General features: G+C 38.6%; 1 protein-coding gene across 3 annotated transcripts in view; it reads right to left on the bottom strand.

Annotated features, from left to right (window-relative positions):
- TRIO (trio Rho guanine nucleotide exchange factor) overlaps nucleotides 1-20,796 on the bottom strand; it is a 243,511-nt gene that overhangs the window by 87,153 nt on the left and 135,562 nt on the right. For all 3 annotated transcript variants that reach the window (XM_084511132.1, XM_084511133.1, XM_084511134.1), the window contains 12 exons: nucleotides 19,581-19,700; nucleotides 18,062-18,253; nucleotides 17,033-17,182; nucleotides 15,460-15,574; nucleotides 10,810-10,925; nucleotides 8,148-8,270; nucleotides 5,123-5,317; nucleotides 4,885-5,000; nucleotides 4,274-4,340; nucleotides 3,346-3,455; nucleotides 2,609-2,678; nucleotides 2,045-2,134 (listed from right to left, as the gene is read on the bottom strand). In XM_084511132.1, the coding sequence (XP_084367258.1) occupies nucleotides 2,045-2,134; nucleotides 2,609-2,678; nucleotides 3,346-3,455; nucleotides 4,274-4,340; nucleotides 4,885-5,000; nucleotides 5,123-5,317; nucleotides 8,148-8,270; nucleotides 10,810-10,925; nucleotides 15,460-15,574; nucleotides 17,033-17,182; nucleotides 18,062-18,253; nucleotides 19,581-19,700 (1,464 nt within the window). The remainder of the gene's footprint in view (nucleotides 1-2,044; nucleotides 2,135-2,608; nucleotides 2,679-3,345; nucleotides 3,456-4,273; nucleotides 4,341-4,884; nucleotides 5,001-5,122; nucleotides 5,318-8,147; nucleotides 8,271-10,809; nucleotides 10,926-15,459; nucleotides 15,575-17,032; nucleotides 17,183-18,061; nucleotides 18,254-19,580; nucleotides 19,701-20,796) is intronic.

Consider the following 20,796-nt stretch of genomic DNA (forward strand, 5'->3'; position numbering starts at 1 on the left):
CTTCTTGTAAACTAGCACCCCAAGATCTTTTTCCTCATGGCTGCTTTCAATCCATTCTCTGTCCAGGTGCAGGACCTTGCACTTGGCCTTGTTGAACCTCATGAGATTCACACAGACCAACCTCTCAAGCCTGCCCAGGTCCCTCTGGATGGCACCCCTTCCCCTCCTGCATGTCAACTGCACCACACAGTGTGGTGTCATCAGCAGACTTGCTGAGGGTGCACTCAATCTCACTGTCCATGTCACTGACAAAGATATTAAACAGCAGTGGTCCCAGTACTGACCCCTAAGGAACACTACTCATTACTGATCTCCACCTGCACATTGAGCCATTGACCACAACAATTTGAGCGCAACCATCCAGCAAATTCCTTACCCACTGAGCAGTCCATCTGTCACATCCCCGTCTCTCCAATTTAGAGACATGCATATAAAGGGGGGCAGTGTTAAATGTTTTGCGCAAGTCAAAGTAGATGATGTCAGTGGCTCTTCCCCATCCACCAATGCTATCACCCCATTGTAGAAGGCCACCAGATTTGTCAGGCATGATCTGCCATTAGTGAAGCCATGTCGGCTGTCATCGGTTACCTCTCTGTTTTCCAAGTGCCTTAGCATAGTTTCCAGGAGGATCTGCTCCATGATCTTTCCAGGCACAGAGGCGAGACTGACTGGCCTGTAGTTCCCCAGGGCCAATATTTTTTTCCCTTTTTAAAAAATGGGGGTTGTGTTTCCCCTTTTCCCATCAGCAGGAACTTCAAGGGACTGCCATGACTTCTCAAATATGAAGGACACTGGCTTAGCAACTACATCTGCCAGTTCCTTCAGAACCTGTAGATGTACCTCATCAGGTCCGATTGACCTCTGCACCTTCAGGGTCCTTAGATGGTCTTGAACCTGATCTCCTACACTGGCTGGTTCATCATTCTTCCAATCCCTTCTGGGAGCTTGGGCCATGTGGCTGGAGCTCTTATCAATGAAGACTGAGGCAAAATAGTTATGAAGTACCTCAGCCTGCTCCATATCCTGGGTGACCAGGTCTCCCATTTCATTCTAGAGAAAGCCCACAATTTTCCTAGTCTTTCTTTTATCACCGATTTTTTTTTTTTCATCAGCAATTACAGTATTTAATAACTTCTTTAAATTTTTGTGGTCATATGACCATATCTAATTGAGATGACCTGATTTTCTGTAATGTATCTACTCTTGTACAAGCATTGAAAACTAACCAGAGGCTTCACAGAAAGACTTTACCTTATACTGTTAAGAAGCCCCCATCTCCTTAGTGAAAGGCTTTTGAAATTAACACCAAGAGCTTCAGGGATAATATTATTTATATTATGCCCTTCCCTCTATTTCCACAGCTAATTCTAAAGAACAACGGTGTTGTTGCTACACATCTAGTAGCTTAGCAGGGGAAAGGAGGAAACAATGTAATTGAATCATCTGTAAATATGTATTCAACAAAATCACCAAAGAAGGGCACAAAGTCCTTCAGAATGACTGAAATTCTCCAAAAATTCCAACAGCTACCATATTTTTGTCCTTTCCTAAATGGAATGTTACATGTAGACCAGGTATCTTTGGGACTGAATTAGCAATGTGGTTGGTTTAGCAGCTCTGAACAATGCCAGTCAACTAAATTACTACTGCATTCAATTACAAGTCAAAGGCACCCCAACAAATTTAACAAAGATGGTCGTCTTTTTTATGTGTGGTGCAACCTAAGCAAATCAAAATGCTAAGATTTGAAGAATGTGCTAGTGAGAACTGAAGACTCATGTCTTGGTTGTTGCTGCCAAAACCCTGTTTGCAGTTCTGAACTGCTGTGATATAACACTGACTTATTATATTTGATTTAACAGATTTATGAAGACCAATTGAGCAATATAAATTAACCATGTGAGATATGATTGATTTTCTTAAGATGACAGTAAATTTTAGTATTAAGCTTGCATTTTCTTAAGAAATAAGGCACTCAATATAAACATAAATACAAGATTCAAACTAGAAAGACATATTTTTAAGATGGACACGAAGTACTTACATCAAAGTATGCTCCCGCATGTTCTAATATCAGCTGGGTAGAATCAGGCTTATTTTTACAGTAAGTAACATACATTTGGAACTTGTCTGCCTGCAGACGGAAATGGAAATTTACGTGTAATCACAGAGTGTAACTGCTGTCTCAAAAAGTTTTTACAGTTATCAGAGAACATTTCATCTGTCTCAAGAAACTAAACAACATAGGATTATTTACCTACTTAAACTGGCAGCATAGGAAAATACATCATACAAATGCAACTGAAAACAATGGCAGCATATGCAAAAGTAGATTATTCATAGCTAAGACAAAGATAATGAACTAAACAAAAACCCAAATGGAGGTTTCGGCAATTCACAAAAACTTTGAGAGCAGCCAAGTACTGGCACCTGACAGCAGTACCTTAATTATTTTCCTGTTCAAGATAGACAATTTTTTAAATCCAAATTTCAAGGAAGAGTTACTTTTACAGAGACCCAAATTTATAAGAGACTTGAGAGTAAGTATCTACCCCTCCATGCTTCCTATCTCCCTTGTTACTTCTAAACACAAATCTGACTTTGTTACCCATGTCACGAAGCAGTGTCCAACATCTTCTGGTAACTGTTCATATTTTTCCAGCTCTTTGAGGAATATACTATGGGTAGAGAAGAAAGGAACTGTATAAGGCACATGAAACACTTTCATTAGAGCAGCTGACTTTGATCTATTGTCTGTGAATAAAGATAGAAATCTTACTGTAATTCATACCAACAACATGAGCTAACAGAATCAAAAGGAATGGATGACAAATGTGTAATATCAGAAATAATATAAATTAGCTATTATAATTCAATACAAACTCTGATGTGAAAGTTCCAAGTTGCTCCAGCAGACTTACGCAGTTAATACACGTACACATCAGTTTCAGGAAAAGTTTAGCCTTCATCTCAAGAGAAACAGGAGGCTGACTTGCTTTTTAAATACTCATGTTAACTAAAGAAACAGCTTGTGCTATACCTGCTGAGTTCAGTGATTTCTACCTCTTCATGACAAGTGGAAAATGTACAGCAATATTTTAATGCATTCAAATAATTTCTTAAAAGCTGAAAGACGCCTGAGACTGAAAAAGACAGTTTTTAGTGGTGTACCTACCTGGGTACAAAAAGCAACAATTTTAACAATTTAACAGTATGAGAAGAAATCCTTTACATTTTTGATGGCAAAGAGTTCATTATTCATATGCACTATATTTTCATTAGGAAATCCCTCAGGTCATCATGTGGATTTACCACTAATATGGAAATGGGAGATAAGTCACTCACTTATTGTGGAACTCATAGATTTCCTGCATGTTTCCAAAGATAATGTGTTCTTTGTTTACAATACCAGGTGGGATCTCTTCAACTCCACTTGTCATTTCCCATAGATACGTCTGCCCAGAACAAAAAAGATGCATGAAAAAATCATCAAAAAGCTGAACAGAAGCACTCAGGTTATCTGTAAGCACACACTCATGCAGAGAAATTGGTGAAAATCACGTAGCATCATCAATTCCAGTTGTCTGTTGTGTCACATGTACCTTGTGATTCTGACAGGCAAATCCACGTTTTAAAACTGACAATTTAACACAGTCCTTCAGATTACATCATTTAAAATGCATAGTGCTCTTGACAACCTCTAACGCTTCAGGATATTCCTTATGAAGGTCATGTCTGCAGTCTGGAAGTTCATGTTTTGTGCAAGAGCTAACGCTGAACATTACTAGCTCGAGCATAACAATTACTGGGCATTTTTCCATAGAATCTCTCTGAATTTCTATTCGATAAGTCAGCAAGTAGCAGAACATGTGATACACATAATAACGGAATTAACACAAGCTCTTTTCTCTTGCTAGCAAAGCACATAAATTAATCCCCTCCTTTTTCCTGTCCCTCACCAAAAAGAGGGAAAGGAGAGGAGGAAAGGGAAAAGAGAGGAGAAAAGGGAAAAGAGAAAAAAAGTTTATGAATAAGGAAATTATCAAATACTAAAACTCAGTACTGACAAAAGCAAAACATATAGGATGAATTCTGAAATGGCTGATAACAATTGTAATTCTAAGTTTCCTATTAATTGCAGAAAAAACAATTTAAGTCTTATGACAACAAACTGATCCCCACATTTTTATTTTTTTTTTATTTTTATCAGAAAGAAGTAGAAAGCAACAGATTGAATCCTGAATTCAAAAACCAGTGAAAGAAGAAAACTTACATCCATGCATTCCCGGAGGTCTCTTACGTAAGCCTTTTCTGTCTGAATTAGTTCAGCCATAATAAACCTTAGGTGACAACAGAAAGACTAATCAAATCTCAGTCTGTTTAATCATTATGAATATATAATAACCAGAATACACATTTCTCATCAGGTTTTGCTTTTTCTACTGTTCTAGGAAATATCTGGGAACTGAAATGCAACAAGAGAAAACACATGAAGGCAACATAACAGATAACATTTCTCCATTATTAATCAGTGCAAAAAGAAATGGGGAAGGAGATGGAAGTTTTGTCAAATGCTTTTCCATTGCTATATTGATTTAACTTAAACTCCCTCCTCCCCTTACACATATAATTCACATTAATTCTAAAAAGAAAAAGAAAAAAAAGTTACAAAGTGTAACATGGCTTTGGAAGCTTAGCATTCTGACATGCTCGAATTTTCTGTGAGAATAAGCATTGAATAAAAGGCAATAGGAGCTAATGAAGAGTATCACTCTCTTTTACTATTTATCTGATTTCTAAGCTCCCAGACAAGCCACGACAGTTGCTTCATTATCAGGATTGATTTATGCACTCTCATTGATTAAAAATAAATAAATTCATTACTCTTTCCTGCGGGCAGATTTTCGTTTTTCTTCATTAAGCTCATGAGCAGCATCGCGCAGTTTCACCTCTGACCCAGGGACACTGGCTGGGATTATATCCAGCTGCAAGCTTTTGCTCTTTATTAAAGAAAGGAAATATTAATTAAGGCAAGAGACAAGAGAAAATGATAACTAAATCAAATGCAAGCAAAGTTGTTTTTTTTTTTGTGTGTCTATCATCACACTCCAATTTCACTTACCGATTTATTGGAATCAGAGGAAATACCCAGAGCTTTCTCTAAAGAGGTCCTGTATTTCTCCATGCGCAGGGAAAAGTCTCTGTACCTCTTATCCACTGCTGTGACACATTTTTTAATCTCTGTTGCATGAGCATGCCCTTTTTCACAAAAGCCATCAGCCAGCTGTATCAACAACTTCACCCTCTCTTTGGTTTGCTATGAAAACAGGAAAATATCAAACAGTTAGGAACTCTACCTGTCATGAAGGGGATCATTTTGCTTAACTTGCTACTAAGTACAGGTGAAGAAGCCATGAAAGGAGCTAGCTTCCTCCTCTCATCCCAGAACTTCTTTAAACAGATATCAATTTCTAAATACAAATGGCACAGGATGAATACAGAACTCCTTGGGTTTTACTGTTACATTATAAGCTGGTTACTTGTTTCTCTTTCAAAAATGTGAATTTCCATATCTAACCCAGAGACTAAATTCTGCTAGAAGAGCTTTGCAGAGCACACTTATCTCCTTGCACTAACACAAAAGGATTTTGATCCCACTGAAAGTATTTTCTTCACTACCACTGAAGCACTGGTATTGGGCCAGGCCCACAAGATCTCAGGAATCTTCCTCTCTTTTTACAAGGGCATCAATGAAATGATGTGATAGATACCATTTTTGTTATACACTTTACAATTTAATGGATATAGACTATATTCTTTACATTTTTTCATACGATGTTTTGCTCTCACATAGTCCTTAGATTCTAAAAGAACAAGAAACCACCACCAAGTCTGTAACTAAGTGTGTTTCCCAATTAACATGCTCCCTAACACTATGCACTTTCTTTGTGTAAATCATAAATTATCCATAACATGACTTTATATGTCCACCTCTCTATGATACGGTGTCAGAGTAAAACATCCTGCCAGTGCCCTTGATAACAGAGAGTTAAGCAAAGCAGTTAATAAGAACTTGACTTTTTTTTTTTTTTTTTTTTTTTTTTTTGGTGGTGGTGTTCATCCTTTCTTTTTTTTTTATTTTCTTTCTTTTCTTTCTCTTTCCTTATGGTCACTCATCTAAGCACTTTTTTTCACTGTGGAATTCCAAGTGTAAGAGCAAGCCAGGGCTAGTATTTCCTCCCAGCCAGTAATGAAACTGGTTGAAACAAGTAGGGAGTGGCACTAACAACATCCTCTCAAAAGGGGCACCAGCGTCATCCACTGACTGACAGAGGAAGTAACGGGGGCAGTGGCGCTCTGCATGCTGGATGGAATCCAACAGAACAAAGGCTGGAGCGAAACTCGGAAGAAAATCTGGGTTTGAAAAACAAATATGGTCTCTGTTCTTTCTGGATTCTCTTTTCTCCCTTTCCATGACCAACTCTACCTCCAAGTCTCTTTCCTTCTGAGGCAGTCCTTTAGAAAAATGAACTCTTGTTTACTTTTTTGGGCTCCTTGGAAGACTGGAGAGCCAAGAGTTGGAAACAGGTGACAGTTGCAAAATGAAACACAAAGACTGACAAGTTTACGTAATCTCAGGTACTTTGGTCATGCACTAGCTGTTGTTTTTTCACATGTGAAAACTACTAAGCCTCACACGTAACATCTCCATCTCTGCATAGGCCTCCAGAAACAGAGAAGAAAATAATTCTGCCACAGTTCAAAAAGTTGCAATAGAATCACAAAATATTTTAATAAAACAAATAACCTTAGCAGTAATGATTTTTCACTATCTGCTGTTTTTCTACTATGCTACAATTAAATTGTAGATGAATAACATGTTCTGTTGTGTTTTATATCCTAAATGAACATTCAGTAATCCACGGGCATAAGAATGTAAAAATGGAAATCAAAGGACCTCATGGTTCCTTTTTTTTAAAGTCATTTTAAAACTATTTCACTACAATTCTGTCATAAGAAATCAACTGCACATAGGGCTGGCTGATAGAGCTCTAGTAACACGGTGATAATTTTCTGATTATTTTTTGTTTTATTCCGTTCCCAGAAGAAATACAGAAAGACAATGCAAATACACTAAGCTTCTTCATGACATTCTTACTGTGTTTTTTTGTTTGCTTGTTTTTTAAATGGTACATGGTTTATTTATTTATTTTTATCCTTGTGCACAGAGAAACTGATCATAGCTAGCAGCTCTTTAAGGATACTTTTCATAGAGCACAGACAACACTGAACTGAATGGGTGCAGTTGATACACCAGCAAGAAGGGATACCAACCAAGGGGACCTGGACAAGCTTGAGAAGTGGACCCTAATGAGGTTCAACAAGTCCAAGTACAAGGTGCTGCACCTGGGTTGGGGCAATCCCAGATGCAAGTACAGACTGAGAAAAGAACTCACTGACAGCAGCCTGCAGAGAAGGACTTGGGAAATCTGATGGATGAAAAGTTCGACATGAGCTGGCAGTGAGTGTTTGCAGCCCAGAAGGCCAACTGCATCCTGGGCTTCATCGCCAGAGGAGTAGCCAGCAGGTGGAGAGAGGTGACTGTCCCCCTCTGCTCTGCCCTCCTAAGGCCCCGCTTGGAGTACTGTGCCCAGGTCTGGAGGTCCCAGCACAAGAAAGATGTGGACCTGTTAGAACAGGTCCAGTGGAGGGCCACAAAGTTGATCAGATGGCTGCTCTTACAAAAAAAGGCTGAGAGAGCTGGAGATGTTCAGCCGGGAGAAGAGAAGGCTCCGGGGAGACCTCATTGTGACATTTCAGTACATAAAGGGGGCTTTTAAAAAAGATAGAACTTTTTGCTCATGCAGATAATAACAGAACAAGGGGGAATGGTTTTAAACTAAAAGAATGGAGATTTAGATTAGAGGTTAGGAGGGAATTCTTCACTCAGAGGGCAGTGAGGCACTGGAAGAGGTTGCCCAGAGAAGCTGTGGATGTCCCATCCCTGGAGGTGTTCAAGGCTAGTCTGGGTGGGGCCTTGGGCAACCTGATCAAGTGGGTGGTGTCCCTGCCCATGGTAGGGGTGTTGGAACTAGGTCATTTTTGAGGACCCTTCCAACCCAACGCATTCTGTAATTCTATTTTACCTTTGCTGTGATCTGAAATTCTTCATGTTCTTTTAGCAGCTCTTGAGTGTGCTGGATACTGGAACCAGTGGAAGTATGCGTGGATAAATAAAACTCTCCGTTGTCATGAATCCATTCCAGAGCCTAAATAAAGCAAGAATGAAGGAAAAGTAAGAGAGAAGGCAGTATACTTTTGCCAACAGAAACCAACTTTTATCAACATTTCACAAACACAGCTTGGTTACAGGTAAATTTTGCTCTACTCCACTTGAGGCAATTGTGGCACAAATTGAGGCACAAACTCTTAATACAGGCTGCTATGGCAGCGTGCAGAGGCACATGCACTTAGAAACTTCTTGGTTCTGACATCTTAAGTGTTCAATGAGTTCAATACTGTTTGGCTAGAACACTGACCGTCAGTGTCTGAATGTTAAAGACTGTAAGGGTGTACGAGCATGCAATTTACCCGGTCACATACTAGTGCAGATGCTAGCCTGACGAGATGGGCCTGCACTTTTCAAGTGCCATTGACGGAAACAAGCCAATGACTCTTGGACTGGGATCAAGAAGAGGTGCACATCAGCTGGCCACCTGCACAATGTCTCTTGTCAATTCTAATGTCAAACTTTGCAGGTGAAGCCCGATATAGACAAGAAGCACATTAAAGGTTATTGCTATAAACAATGTTTATTTTGATACTTCTTGCTTTTTCACTTTTTAGCCTCCTTTTTTTTTTTTTTGTCGGTTTATTACACAGTGCTGGAATGAGTGACAAACAGAACTTTCCCTCTGCAAGTATCACCCTTGCATTACTTCTTGGCAGCTCTCTAGAGTCATGTGACCCGAAGTTAATATTGATGTTAATTCTTACAGTTTAAGTCAGCTTATTTCATGTGAAGGTCAGGACTGTATGCTGGAATCATACAATCACAGACCTGTTGAGGTTGGAAGGGACCTCTGGAGATCATCTGGTCCAACCCCCTTGCCAAGCAGGATCACCTAGTGCACATTTCATAGGATGGCATCCAGGTGGGTTTTGAGTTCTCTAAATCCAAAGAAGGAGACTCCACAACCTCTCTGTCCAAGCTGTTCCAGTGCTCTGTCACCCTTACAGTACAGAAATGTCTCCTCGTATTCAGCTGGAACTTCCTGTGTTTCAGTTTGTGCCCACTGCCTCTTGCCCTGTCACTGGGTACCACTGAAGAGTCCAGCCCCCTCCTCTTAACACCCACCCTTTAGATACTTGTACACACTGATAAAATCCCCTCTAAGTCTTCTCTTCACCAAGCTAAAATGTATGGAGATGCACATCAGCAGACATGAACTGGAAAAAATCAATTTAGAGACCAGGTGAGCCCTTAATTCTGGGATGATCAGTCATTCAATCACTTTCCTTGCAAACTATTGTGGTATCTGTTTCCATAGCAGGGAACATAGATCTGAAAGCACAAATCATGGGTTCTTCCAACTTCCAAACAAACACCATAACAAAGACAGCAATATTTCCCATTTATGGTTAATCAGTGTGGAGTGCCAATAAACATGGCAGTGACTAAACTGAAGGTTGTTGCAAAATGGGATTTACAATGAAAACGCTGACAGATCTTTATCTCTGGTGTTTGACCATTAGTCAGTAATCTCTGTTCAAAAGCAAGCAGGTCATGTGCTTGGCAGAAGTTGAAGTTAAGGTCATTCACAAACCGGGAAGAGGGGTTGGAGTGGGGGTGTTGTAGTTTTTAATTGTTGTTTTAAAGGCTTATTCATCTTTAACTTCACTCCAGGATTTAACTTGCATTACTTTCTTTGTGAAGTCATGAAAGACAGACTTCAGAAACCTTTCAAGATCAAAACAGACCACTAGTAATTAAGCCTCTGCCTACACCGGCTGTCAGAAAGAAATATAAGATTAGCTTTTAGAGTCCTTTAAAATATGTCTAACTATATTTTGCACTACGGGCGTTGCATTCGTTTTTGCGGAACAGGAATAGATTAGCTTCCTTTCTTTGTCCTATATCCAGTTAAAAAAAAAAAAAAAAGATTTGCCGATCATTCCAGTTAGCAATTTTGCCTTGGAACCCCCCAGTTTATTTTTATGGCTTCCATTATGATTAGTAAAGGGGATTTTTTTCAGCTGTAATTTCTTAATGGTTATTTCCAGACTGCTAAATTCAACAAAATATAAGAAGTTGGACCTACCATGCAAATACACAAAAATTGCGAAGACCTTTGCAGTCATTCAATTACACTGTTTAATGAATTATCCCACTTCTATTTTCTAGATTAGGTTTATCTAGATTAATTAGATTCCCTCCTACCCCCAACCATCTGAGAAATATGTTGATGTCTGTTATTTCCCTGATCAAATTGTGTGTGTGTGTAAAAGTTAACAAGCATAACAATTTGTCAACACAAGCTTGAAGAAATGAGACTAGGCAGTATCAGATCAAGCTGGCAGAAGTAAAACACTACCTTTAAATTACAGCAATAAAGACAGCCTGCCTCAGCAGATTTAGTTGTTCTGTATTAAAGGAACAGCAAATAATTCATCTTACCTTCTACTTTAATTATTGATCTTTCGAGCATTTGGAATATTGAAGTTAATGGCAAATTTGCAATTACAGGACATGCCAGTTTATGTCAAACCTTAATCGCTCTGAAGAGAATTTTTATGTACAACCCTCACCTGTTTGGCACTTCTTTCAAACACCACATACTGTTGGCATTGATCAAGACGCCTTTTACGCATGGTCCAATAATGCAGCACACGGTTTTCCCGCTGGAAGAGCTCATTCAAGATATCTGCAAGGAATGCAAACAGTTTCATCAGAGGTTATGACAAACAATTTTGAAATAACATACCAAAATCAGTGGAAGTAGTTTACACTATAGAATTGGTAATGGTGTTACTCTCTGTTACTCTATTTTGCTCTTTTTCATGTTCATAAAATGTTGGTGCTCCTTTTTTGTTTAGAGAAACATTAGTTAAAGAAACCAGAGATGTAATTGAAACCTATTAATGACACCTTTTCTTCTATCAGATGCTTTTCAATCAGGGATTGCCACTGTTTAAAAGAGCTCAAAGCTTAGTATGACAAAGATAGTTCTTGAAGGATTTTCTCAGAAACAGTGAGCATGCAGAAGCAATCACAATATGCTTAAAGGCTCATATTAACCACAGAATACCTTTTTTTTCTGAATATACAAGTTTCCTATAAAGTGTTTTTACAATTTAATATATATGGGTAAGTATATAAGCTTAGCTCACTACAATAACAAATGCCACACATTTGGACATATGGAATAACAAGAAAAAAAGAAAAAAGACAAAATAACAGTATAATTGAGAATGATGACTTGCTCAAATATCCATGTTCATTGAGCCTCGACAGAATTTCCAGGTAATCAAATAATTAACTCCACAATTTGCTATTCCATTTCTGAGTATAAGAAACTGTCTAGCATTGAGAATTGCATCCAAATTATACTGTTAACCTGCAATTCCATGTGTCTGGCTTATAAATTCTTTGATGGCAAAGGGTTTTTGCTTACAATATGCTGTGGATCTTATCTGAACTCTGCTCCTTTAATGCTTATTGGTTTTTATTTCAAATAAATAAATCCTAGCAGTTTCTTGTTAAGCTCACTTTACCCACTGTTTCTTTCAGAGCAGCAACCCTAGTGGATTTTGTAGCTACTGCAAACCTAGATGGCAAGCTGAAATACATGGGAATGGGGAATCACAAGATCTCTGTCAGGTGATTCTGTTGGAAGTGCAAAGAACCCACAGGGAAGCCTCCACCATTTGAAAAGAACAGGAGAGACCACAAAAAAGGCTTATCCTTCACAGCAATGCTTTACTTGTTTTTCTACTGACACCCACAACTGCGTATTTTCAACAAATGTGAAGAGTCTTAGGGGCTAGACCTCTGAACATCTTTGTGTCCCCCAGCCTCATGGTGCTGGTCCACCACGTCTTAACTTGCAAAAGCTAGCAACTCAGAGAAACGGTTTGACAGATAAGCTCAAAGGCAGCCTGAAGGGAAAAACATCTCTCCCTACCCATGGGTGAGCTGGGACCAATTACAATCACCTGCTACTGCCTTCCTGAGGATTATGAAACTTGGCTACACTGCTGCCAGTATCTTCCTGCTTGGAAATACCGTAGTCCCATTTGACACGGAGTGCTGAGATCACCCAGAATTTGCTTTTCGTTGGAAGCTGGTAACTGCAGCCAATGTTTTATTCCTGCTGGGCAGGCTACCCTCAAACATGCCTCAACTCATCTGTCCCCTTGCCAAGTCATGAGCTGAACTGCTATATGCAGTGCTGCCTCACCTGCTTTCTCAGTTTTATTTCTGCCTTAGGCCACCTCTGAAATGCTTGCACAGAACATACACCAGATTTCTGGGGAACTACCATTTTGTAATGTAATAAACCCAAATGGACAGCATTTAAGAAGAGATGTCTTGATAATGACGCAAGTGAAGTAGTTCTGATACACAGCGAGTAAGGTGAATTTAGCTAATTGGAACAGCACTTGTTCTGTGAGGACATGATACAGATGGCAAGCCAGTGAGAGGCATTTGGCTGAGTCCCATTAATGTTACTGCCATTAATTTCTTGGACTGACAAGGAATAGAACACATTTTATAACATAATAATAAGAAGTTATAGAATGTCGACTTTTCATATCGTGTTTAGATGAGCAGTTCAACCTATTTTGAGCCTTCTGAACAGTAGTTTTCTTTAGTTCCATCATTTGTTAGGATACCAAAGTAGTTCCTAAGCTTTCAATTTATTCTATCAGCTGAAATCTCTTGGAGCTCGTCTCTACACTTCTTGCACTCTCTATCAGATTATCTAAAAATACGAGCAACACTAGACCAAAGTTCCTTCATCTACGTTGTTCACCTGTAACCTGTGAAGGAGAGGCAAGGAAGAAGCACATGAAATTAGCAGCAGAAGGAAAAATGAAGATGCTCTGTTTCTGAGCTTACAGCTATTGTCACTGGCTGTATCCACCTGCCACAACAAAGTTTCGGGCCACTACTACTTCATAAAGATTGGCTTTGGCATGGTGTCTGATACAGAATTTCTATAGCTGTAACGACATGTCAAGAAAATTGTTTACACTGGTATGAAGGGACAGAATGACATCTTTCAGAGTTCAGTATCATTGTGATTACTGTTTCCCAGGAAGAATGTGTTTAGCTAAACTTTGCCTATATTAACAGATTGCTTTTCTAGATATTTTAACCTGCATCTGGGAACAAGGATCAAGTCTGCCACTGAATAATGTATGGTAATTTGCTTTTTTGTTTGTTTTAAAAAAAAGTTCAGCAGTTCTGCAGAAACTCAAGGGTTACTCCATTTTATAAACAGTTCTTTTTAATGTCTGAATACTATATAATGAGCACAGTCTAACACATTATTTCATTTTGTTGAAACACAGGGTGCATCTGTTCTGCAGGACCATTACACACACTCGTACTTAGATGTATTCTTGAAATAAACACTCTATTCTTTTCAATCCTATCTATTTAGAAAAGAGATTAAAAGAGACTACTGTTCTGAAATGTAATTATTTTTAAGGACATTAGCAAAGACTTCTCTACTTTTCCCTCATTTGAACATATTTATCTTTCTCAGAATGACTGTTTTCTGCACAAAACAGCTTTTGGAACCAAATCTTAAAAGTTTGCCTACAAGTCCTAAAACTTTTTTTCTTACACTCAAGAAACATTATAGCTCAACTTTCTGCTTGCTTCTGCTTTGATTTTGTTTTCCACTACTAAGAGTAGAGATAATTGACAAATGTCATTAACAATTTTTCACTATTGATACGACCTGAATCTGCATAGAAATTTTGTCTTATGCAGTTTTATAAATGTTGATGTCTTCAGGATAGGGGGAGAAATAATCCTTTGTCTGATCTGCACACGTCCAAAGTTTCAACAGACACAATCTAATTATTTCCCTACAAATGTCCGATACTCTATTATCTCTCCAAGAAGAAAAAATCAGCACAGGGAGATTTTCAGTTTGAGTACCATCAGATACATAGATGAGCTTAGCAAACTTTTTTTTTTCTGTTATAGGAAAATGAAGAAAGTCAGCATGTCCTTTTCTGGTAGAATCAAAAATAATTTAGAGTGGAAGTGACCTCTGGAGATCATCCATTCCAATGTCCCCCTCAGAGCAAGAGTAACTTCAGAATCATTCAGGGACATGTTCAAATGAATTTTAAATTTTCCCAAAGACTCCACCACCTCTCTGGAGTACCTGTTCTACTCAGTGGTTTCTCACTCCTGCTTTACCAGTTTTTCCTTATATCAGAATTTTCTATTAGGACCAAAAATTTACATCAAGGTCCCAATGCTGTGTTCCTCTCAGTTTGGCTCCACCTTCTGCACAACTCCCTTTGGATACCTGCAAACAGCAATTAATTAGGCAATTTGACTTAGACTTCTCTGCTTCTGAGTTTGTAGCACTGACATGTTCAGCCACAGGTTCAAAATGCATCAAGCAGTATATGACCAGCAAATAAGCTATTAAAACGCAGTATTTATTTCTGAATGTCTCCCTCTAATCTCTGTTCTGCCTGCTTCACCCACCATTTATGCACACCCTACTAATTTCTGTCATTTTGCCACTTTCATCCCTGAAAACCCTGCAGATTTCTGTCTCTAGTCCATTCCCCACAACACAAGTTACACCTCAAAGCTGCACTATGTTGAATTAGTCCTACCAAAAGCCAAGCCCCACATAATGGTACTTTCCTGCCTCATCTCAGCTACTACTTATCTAAACAAGAAATTTAAACATGACACCAGTTATCCTATATTTCATCAAGTTCCTTTAAACGATTCAACTATATGAAGATCCCAAGGGCATCATTCGAGGGATTGCCTTGTATCACCCTGGCATTCCTGAGGAACTCACAAAATGCACCACACCGGCAGACTGAGTAAGCTTCAAGTGATCAGCAGCTCCCTCTTGGCTTCAGACCAAACATCATCACATGGAAGTTTACTATCTCATTCTCTAAACAAAAGCAGCACATCTGAGTTTCAAATTGCAAGAAGATCAAGCGTAAGAAGGAGATAAATAAATTCAGAGCAAATTCATTTGGGTATAAGAAAATTTGACGACTGTCAGCTCTTTCAAAGTGTGAGAACAATTTTAATTAATTCCTGTTAAGCCTGACAGAACCATTTCCACTTGTGCGGGCTTCAGTCCCCCAGCATCACACACACCACAGCACATGATCATTGCGCTCTTTGGATGGGAAAAAAAAGAAAAGAAAAAAGAATAAGAACAAGAGTCCCCTTACTTTTGACTTGCTGTTCAGGTGCTTTAATGTGTGTCACCATCCCTGGCATGTTAACGCTATTCCTGTGCAGGTATTTCAGGAAGACATCGGCATTCCTCCGGGCCAGTGTGCAAGCCTAGAGAGTCAGCAGTATTATTTTCTTCCAAGATGTACGCATATGCATTCAAAAGAGATGAAGAGCCTTCCTCTCCCCCTTTTTGTATATATCCCCCCCTTTCCACATTAAGAAACGTTGCCTATTAAATTCTTCTACAAGTAAGCCAACCCAACCATTAAAATTGTTTCCCCAACAAATAATCCTTACTTATCTGGCAGGAAAAAAAAAACCACACCTAAAAACTGAAACAAAAAACCCAACCAAACAAAATGCTACTAGTTTTTATCTGAAGATCCTGGAAAGCAATTACCTGCTTTAGAGCTTTCAGCATGACTCAGAGCTCATAGTTTGTTTTGTGTATGTGCCACTTGAAATGATTTATTGCATAAACAGAGTGCACATGCTTATGACATCACCTGCATATTCTAAAACATCCACCAATACTTTAGACAAAAAGTAATTGCTTTGCTGAAGTGAAACCAAAAGTGCTAAAATATTAAGATGTCCTTTAAAGGCCTTGAGAACCTTGAGTCCTCTCAGCTGTACTGCCAACGCTCAGCTCAGCTGCCTTCTTCATCTTAATGCACATCAAGTACTATATATGGCCTGGCTGCCTTATTTCTAATAACCAGAACATGAAATGCTGCTTTAAATTGGTTACATGCAGTAACAAAGATACCAAGTAATTTCTCGAATTATTTTAACCCAAAGACTGGAAATTCACATGCCCACTGCTGAAAGATGCGTTTGACAGCATTATTAGAGCAATGCTAATACATTTTTGAATGTTCTCATCTGTGCACTGAGAACAAAAAGGCTTTTAGTAAAACTAAGTTATATACTGTGAAGTCTTTCAAGGCGATACTGGAAAAAGCCTTTGGTTATAGGCTTAGTCATGCTGCTTTGCAAGCATCCGTTACACTTTTATTCGGTATGATCAATAACTCTCTTCATTAGGGCATTAGCTAGAATAAAAAACCTTTAATTTATCTGCAGACTATTACACAATCCCAGCTACTTCCAGACGCTTGTCTAGTAATTTTCTTCTTTTTGTACTGTAGTCCAAGTACAACTAAGAGTTGCTCTGATACGCAGGCAGTAATGACAATATGTGACTGCCACTTCTTTTCCAAAGCAGCAGCTTTTAAGTATTCTTTACATTGACAGTTGCTCAAAGCTGTGATTCCCAATTCAACTTCAGTCACAGTGGGAGACCTGACATCTATTGAAGTTCCACAGGAAATACATTTACAGGGCTGGCCACAATTTTATGCACTTGGCTATACTCTGCTATTCACCGTCAGAAGTGGTTAACATGCCACTTACCACATTTTGTGGTTCAGAACATGTACATAGCTTAGCTTTTAACTAGACACTGCTCCATTGCTTTCCAGGCACGTTTCAGTGCTCCAATAGTCAATGTTTGACTGCTTGTTTTCTAAGACACGGAAGACCACAATAAGTGACAAGACCTACCTTTAGGAACGCCTCCTTCTGTTCCAGGTGTTTGCTTATCATGGGTGTAACATGATCTGTTTCAGAGTTGGGACCCAGTTTGTCTGCACCCCCACACCAGTCCTCTTCTCGCTTATATTCTTGCTCCAGGCTTTCCAGCACGCTGCACACCTATCAGGCAGGAGGAGTCCAACTTGAGTGTAATTCAGTACAACAAAAATTTGAAATTCAGGGCAGTAAAAATGAAAACTGATCTATCCCTTACATATATCTTAGGCTCTGACATATTTTCACTGTAACTTAATAGAAAATAACCAACTTTGGCTTTAGGATTGCAAGCATTGGCCTTCTTAGGCGACATTTCTCAGGATGCTCTCTCTGAAGTTGCTCATCTTTCCCAGTTTCTGTGACTGCAAAGTTCAGGATAAGCTTCAGACATGATTGCAAAGGAAGTAACCTTGCCAATATTCCCACTAACTCTTCTGCTGACAAGTCAAATAAAGCTGACTTTTCTCTGACTCTCACACAAAACACAGCATTAACCATCTGCAGTAGTTCCATTAAAACCTCCGTGTAACTTGCTTGTGGTTTAAGCAAAACTTCTTGATACAAGCAGTAATAAAACTAAGCACTTGTATTCCTGTTTTATTTCGGAAATGTTTTACAGGCCTTTATCTCAATTAAAATAAGAATCTGGGGAATATTAAAGGCCAGAGAGACAGAAGAGGCTGACAAAGATTTGAGTCTTCACCAATAACCACAGCACTTTGGTAATCTTTGAATTTTTCTAATTGAAGCGAGTGTAGCCAGACAAATTACACTGTAGCCTCCAAGTAGTTAGTGCAATTTGTCTACTACTCAGTTAAAACCATGATTTCTGTTTCTAAGGCAGCTGGGAAAATAATTTGCTTTTTGATTTTTTTGTATTTTATGACTGCATTTCATTGTTATCAAATTGGTAAACATAACCAAATACAGTCAACCAATTTTTTTTGACACTGCACTGAAGAATTTACCAAGGCTGACACAGCTCATGTAGCATTTCTGTACCTGTTCAGAAGTTTTATAGAAGGCAACAGAGGCATTCACAAGCTTGAGACGGTCCTCCATCTTCAGCATCAGTTGTTGCCAATGGGAAGCAACCTTCTCTGCACACTCCCTGATCATATCCATGTCATAGTGATTAGCCTGCAGCATTGCCTCTGCCTTCTGCTGAACCTGTAGGGCACTTTGATGCGTTTTCTGACAAGAGATGAAAATTCAGGGGTTCAGGAGAGCATTTGAGTTCATGTTCTTGAAGACCTCAAAGGGTCACATTTCCACTTGTGTCAGTGACACTTCTACATGCACACACACATACTCATAAACTAAAAATAACTGTCTAATATTAGTCACTGCATGACTTCATTATGCAAACACAAGGAAAATAAATCCTATGGAGATTTACCAGCAAATCAACAATGATTAGCAGACTACAATAAAAGCCGACTGCAAAGCATTAATCACACATCTCATCTCTATGTCACAGTAAAATTCTTTATAACCATGAATTCCAGGTTGATTTGCTTTCCCTTCATCATAAGAAGGGGAAAAAAGATGAAAAGGATTTATCTTATTTTGGTCTGATTGCTATTTCTGTCCTCACAGCTTTAAGAAAGTCTATTGCAAATTAGTAGTGAACAAAGACGCAAGCATATAGGACAATAAAAAAGACAACTCTCTCCACTCATTAGAAGAAAAATTGCTCCACAAAATGGCGCAAGAGCATTAAACTATTATTGCAGGACAGTACTTCTGAAAATGAAAATAGTTTTCCCAAAGGAACATAACATTGGTTACATTTGCATCAGAAGTTTTTTTAAAAACATACTATATACAATGAAAGTCACCACAAATCCCTCAATAGAGCATATAAATCAGTATTACTGTGTTCCAGTCAAACTTAAGATCTCTGTACAATTTTTGCACAGAGATGACCAGTCCAATATATTTAGTTTGAAATCAAAGCAGGAGGAAGGACACTTCACCACACATAAATTTCAGTAAAACTTAACATTGAACAAAAATGGAAACATTAAAAGACCATATCATAATACAATGAATAAATGGTGGTTGTTCTTTAATCAGAATACATACAATTAATGTGTGCTGTTTCATATATTCTCAACTTTAATGCCTAGTTTAATATTGTTGTATTCTAAAAAAGGGAACCACCATTTTCAGTAAAGCTGCTGTTAACAGACTTACTTGATTTGTTTTTTTTTAACTTTTTTATTCTTCTCTGATCAAAAAATTACTATTTTACAATGCTGCAAAAAAGGCACCAAGAAGAGGTGATCGTCTGGCATTGCAGCTCCAAAACAAGAAAAAAAAAAAAGAACAAAATCCCCACCTTCCCAATAAGTGTTTTTATCTCTTTGCCATAAGATGATTTCAATGCTGTAGCGTTAACCCACCAGTATGAAAAGGGAAAGAGGAGATACATCTCCTTAGGACAACGCTGTTTACAGAGACTCATGAACAATAATAGAGGACTTCTTGGATACGGTCACTGAAATGGTGCTTTTACCTCTATTGCATGTTGAAACTGCTCGTGTTCCCTCTGTAACTGTTCTGCTTCCTGCAAAGAGCTAGCAGTGATAAGGCCAGCATTTAGCATAGACTCCCCATTTCGGATCCAGCCCAAAACCTGTAACAAAAGAGAAGACCTTAAAATACGCAATTCCACTGCCAGCCAGCAAGAAAAGCATCATTGCTAGGGACAAAACCATTTATGGACACATGTGGTTCTGGAATGGATGCCTAAATCATTTATTATACATTTACAGTGAGCAATAGATATGTAATATAACACAGGCAATGACATTCACTTTAATTGCCTATTTCACTTTGCTGACAACTTGTATGTTTCAGTCAACTATTACATGTTTGTAGGTTCATTTTTTACTGAAGCAAGGTTGTGCTTCTGAATGTCACTTATGCCACCTGGAAAACAGATTGAAGTTACAAGTAATATTTGCTGAAAAGCCAGTGTCAGTCACATAAATTGAGGACATGCACCTTCGTAAAAAGAGAGCAAATTATTCAGAATATTAAGAAAAACACGACTGTTAAGTGTTTTCTAATTGCTTGAAGGTTTTTGTTTTCCAGGAAGTGCCTTCTTGACTCGTCCACTGAAAGCACAAGAATTGCAGGATGGGGAGAAGCCTCAGGAGGCCACCTAGTGCATTCCTCACCAACAGCAGAAACATTAACTTAAGGCCTCCCTCCCACCAAAGATCTGTTCCCTGTTCATTACTCAAGACTCCAATAACGGGCATCCCACACTTTCACCAGACATTTTTATCACCTTACGTCTTCTTCCTAATGTCTAGCCGTCAAAATCTCTCTTGCTTTAATTTCAGTTTATCTAATTTGTCCTGCCCAAAATATACTAAAACAAACAAACAAAAAACTTGTCTCCCTCTTGGCATCATTTTCCCCCATCCTCTTCATCAATAGTTTTACCCTAATTCCTTCCTCTAGACAACACTCCTCATTGACACCTGTCTTCAACCACTCCCCTATGAACTTAGCCTCCTAATTTTTCTCACTACTCTTTTATGAGCTCTCTCCAGTTGATAACCATCAGTTCTATCAAAATCTTTCAATTACTGAGTAAAGCTGGGCATAATTGAGGTTATTCACTGTTGTCTGTGAACTTTTCTGCAGAATTACTGCCCAGCCAGTAATTACCCCTGTGCTGCATTTGTTCAGCTGATTATTCCTGCCAGTAAATCATGCTC

This window comes from Aythya ferina, assembly GCF_964211825.1.
Source record: "Aythya ferina genome assembly, chromosome: 2".
Lineage (NCBI taxonomy): Eukaryota > Metazoa > Chordata > Aves > Anseriformes > Anatidae > Aythya > Aythya ferina.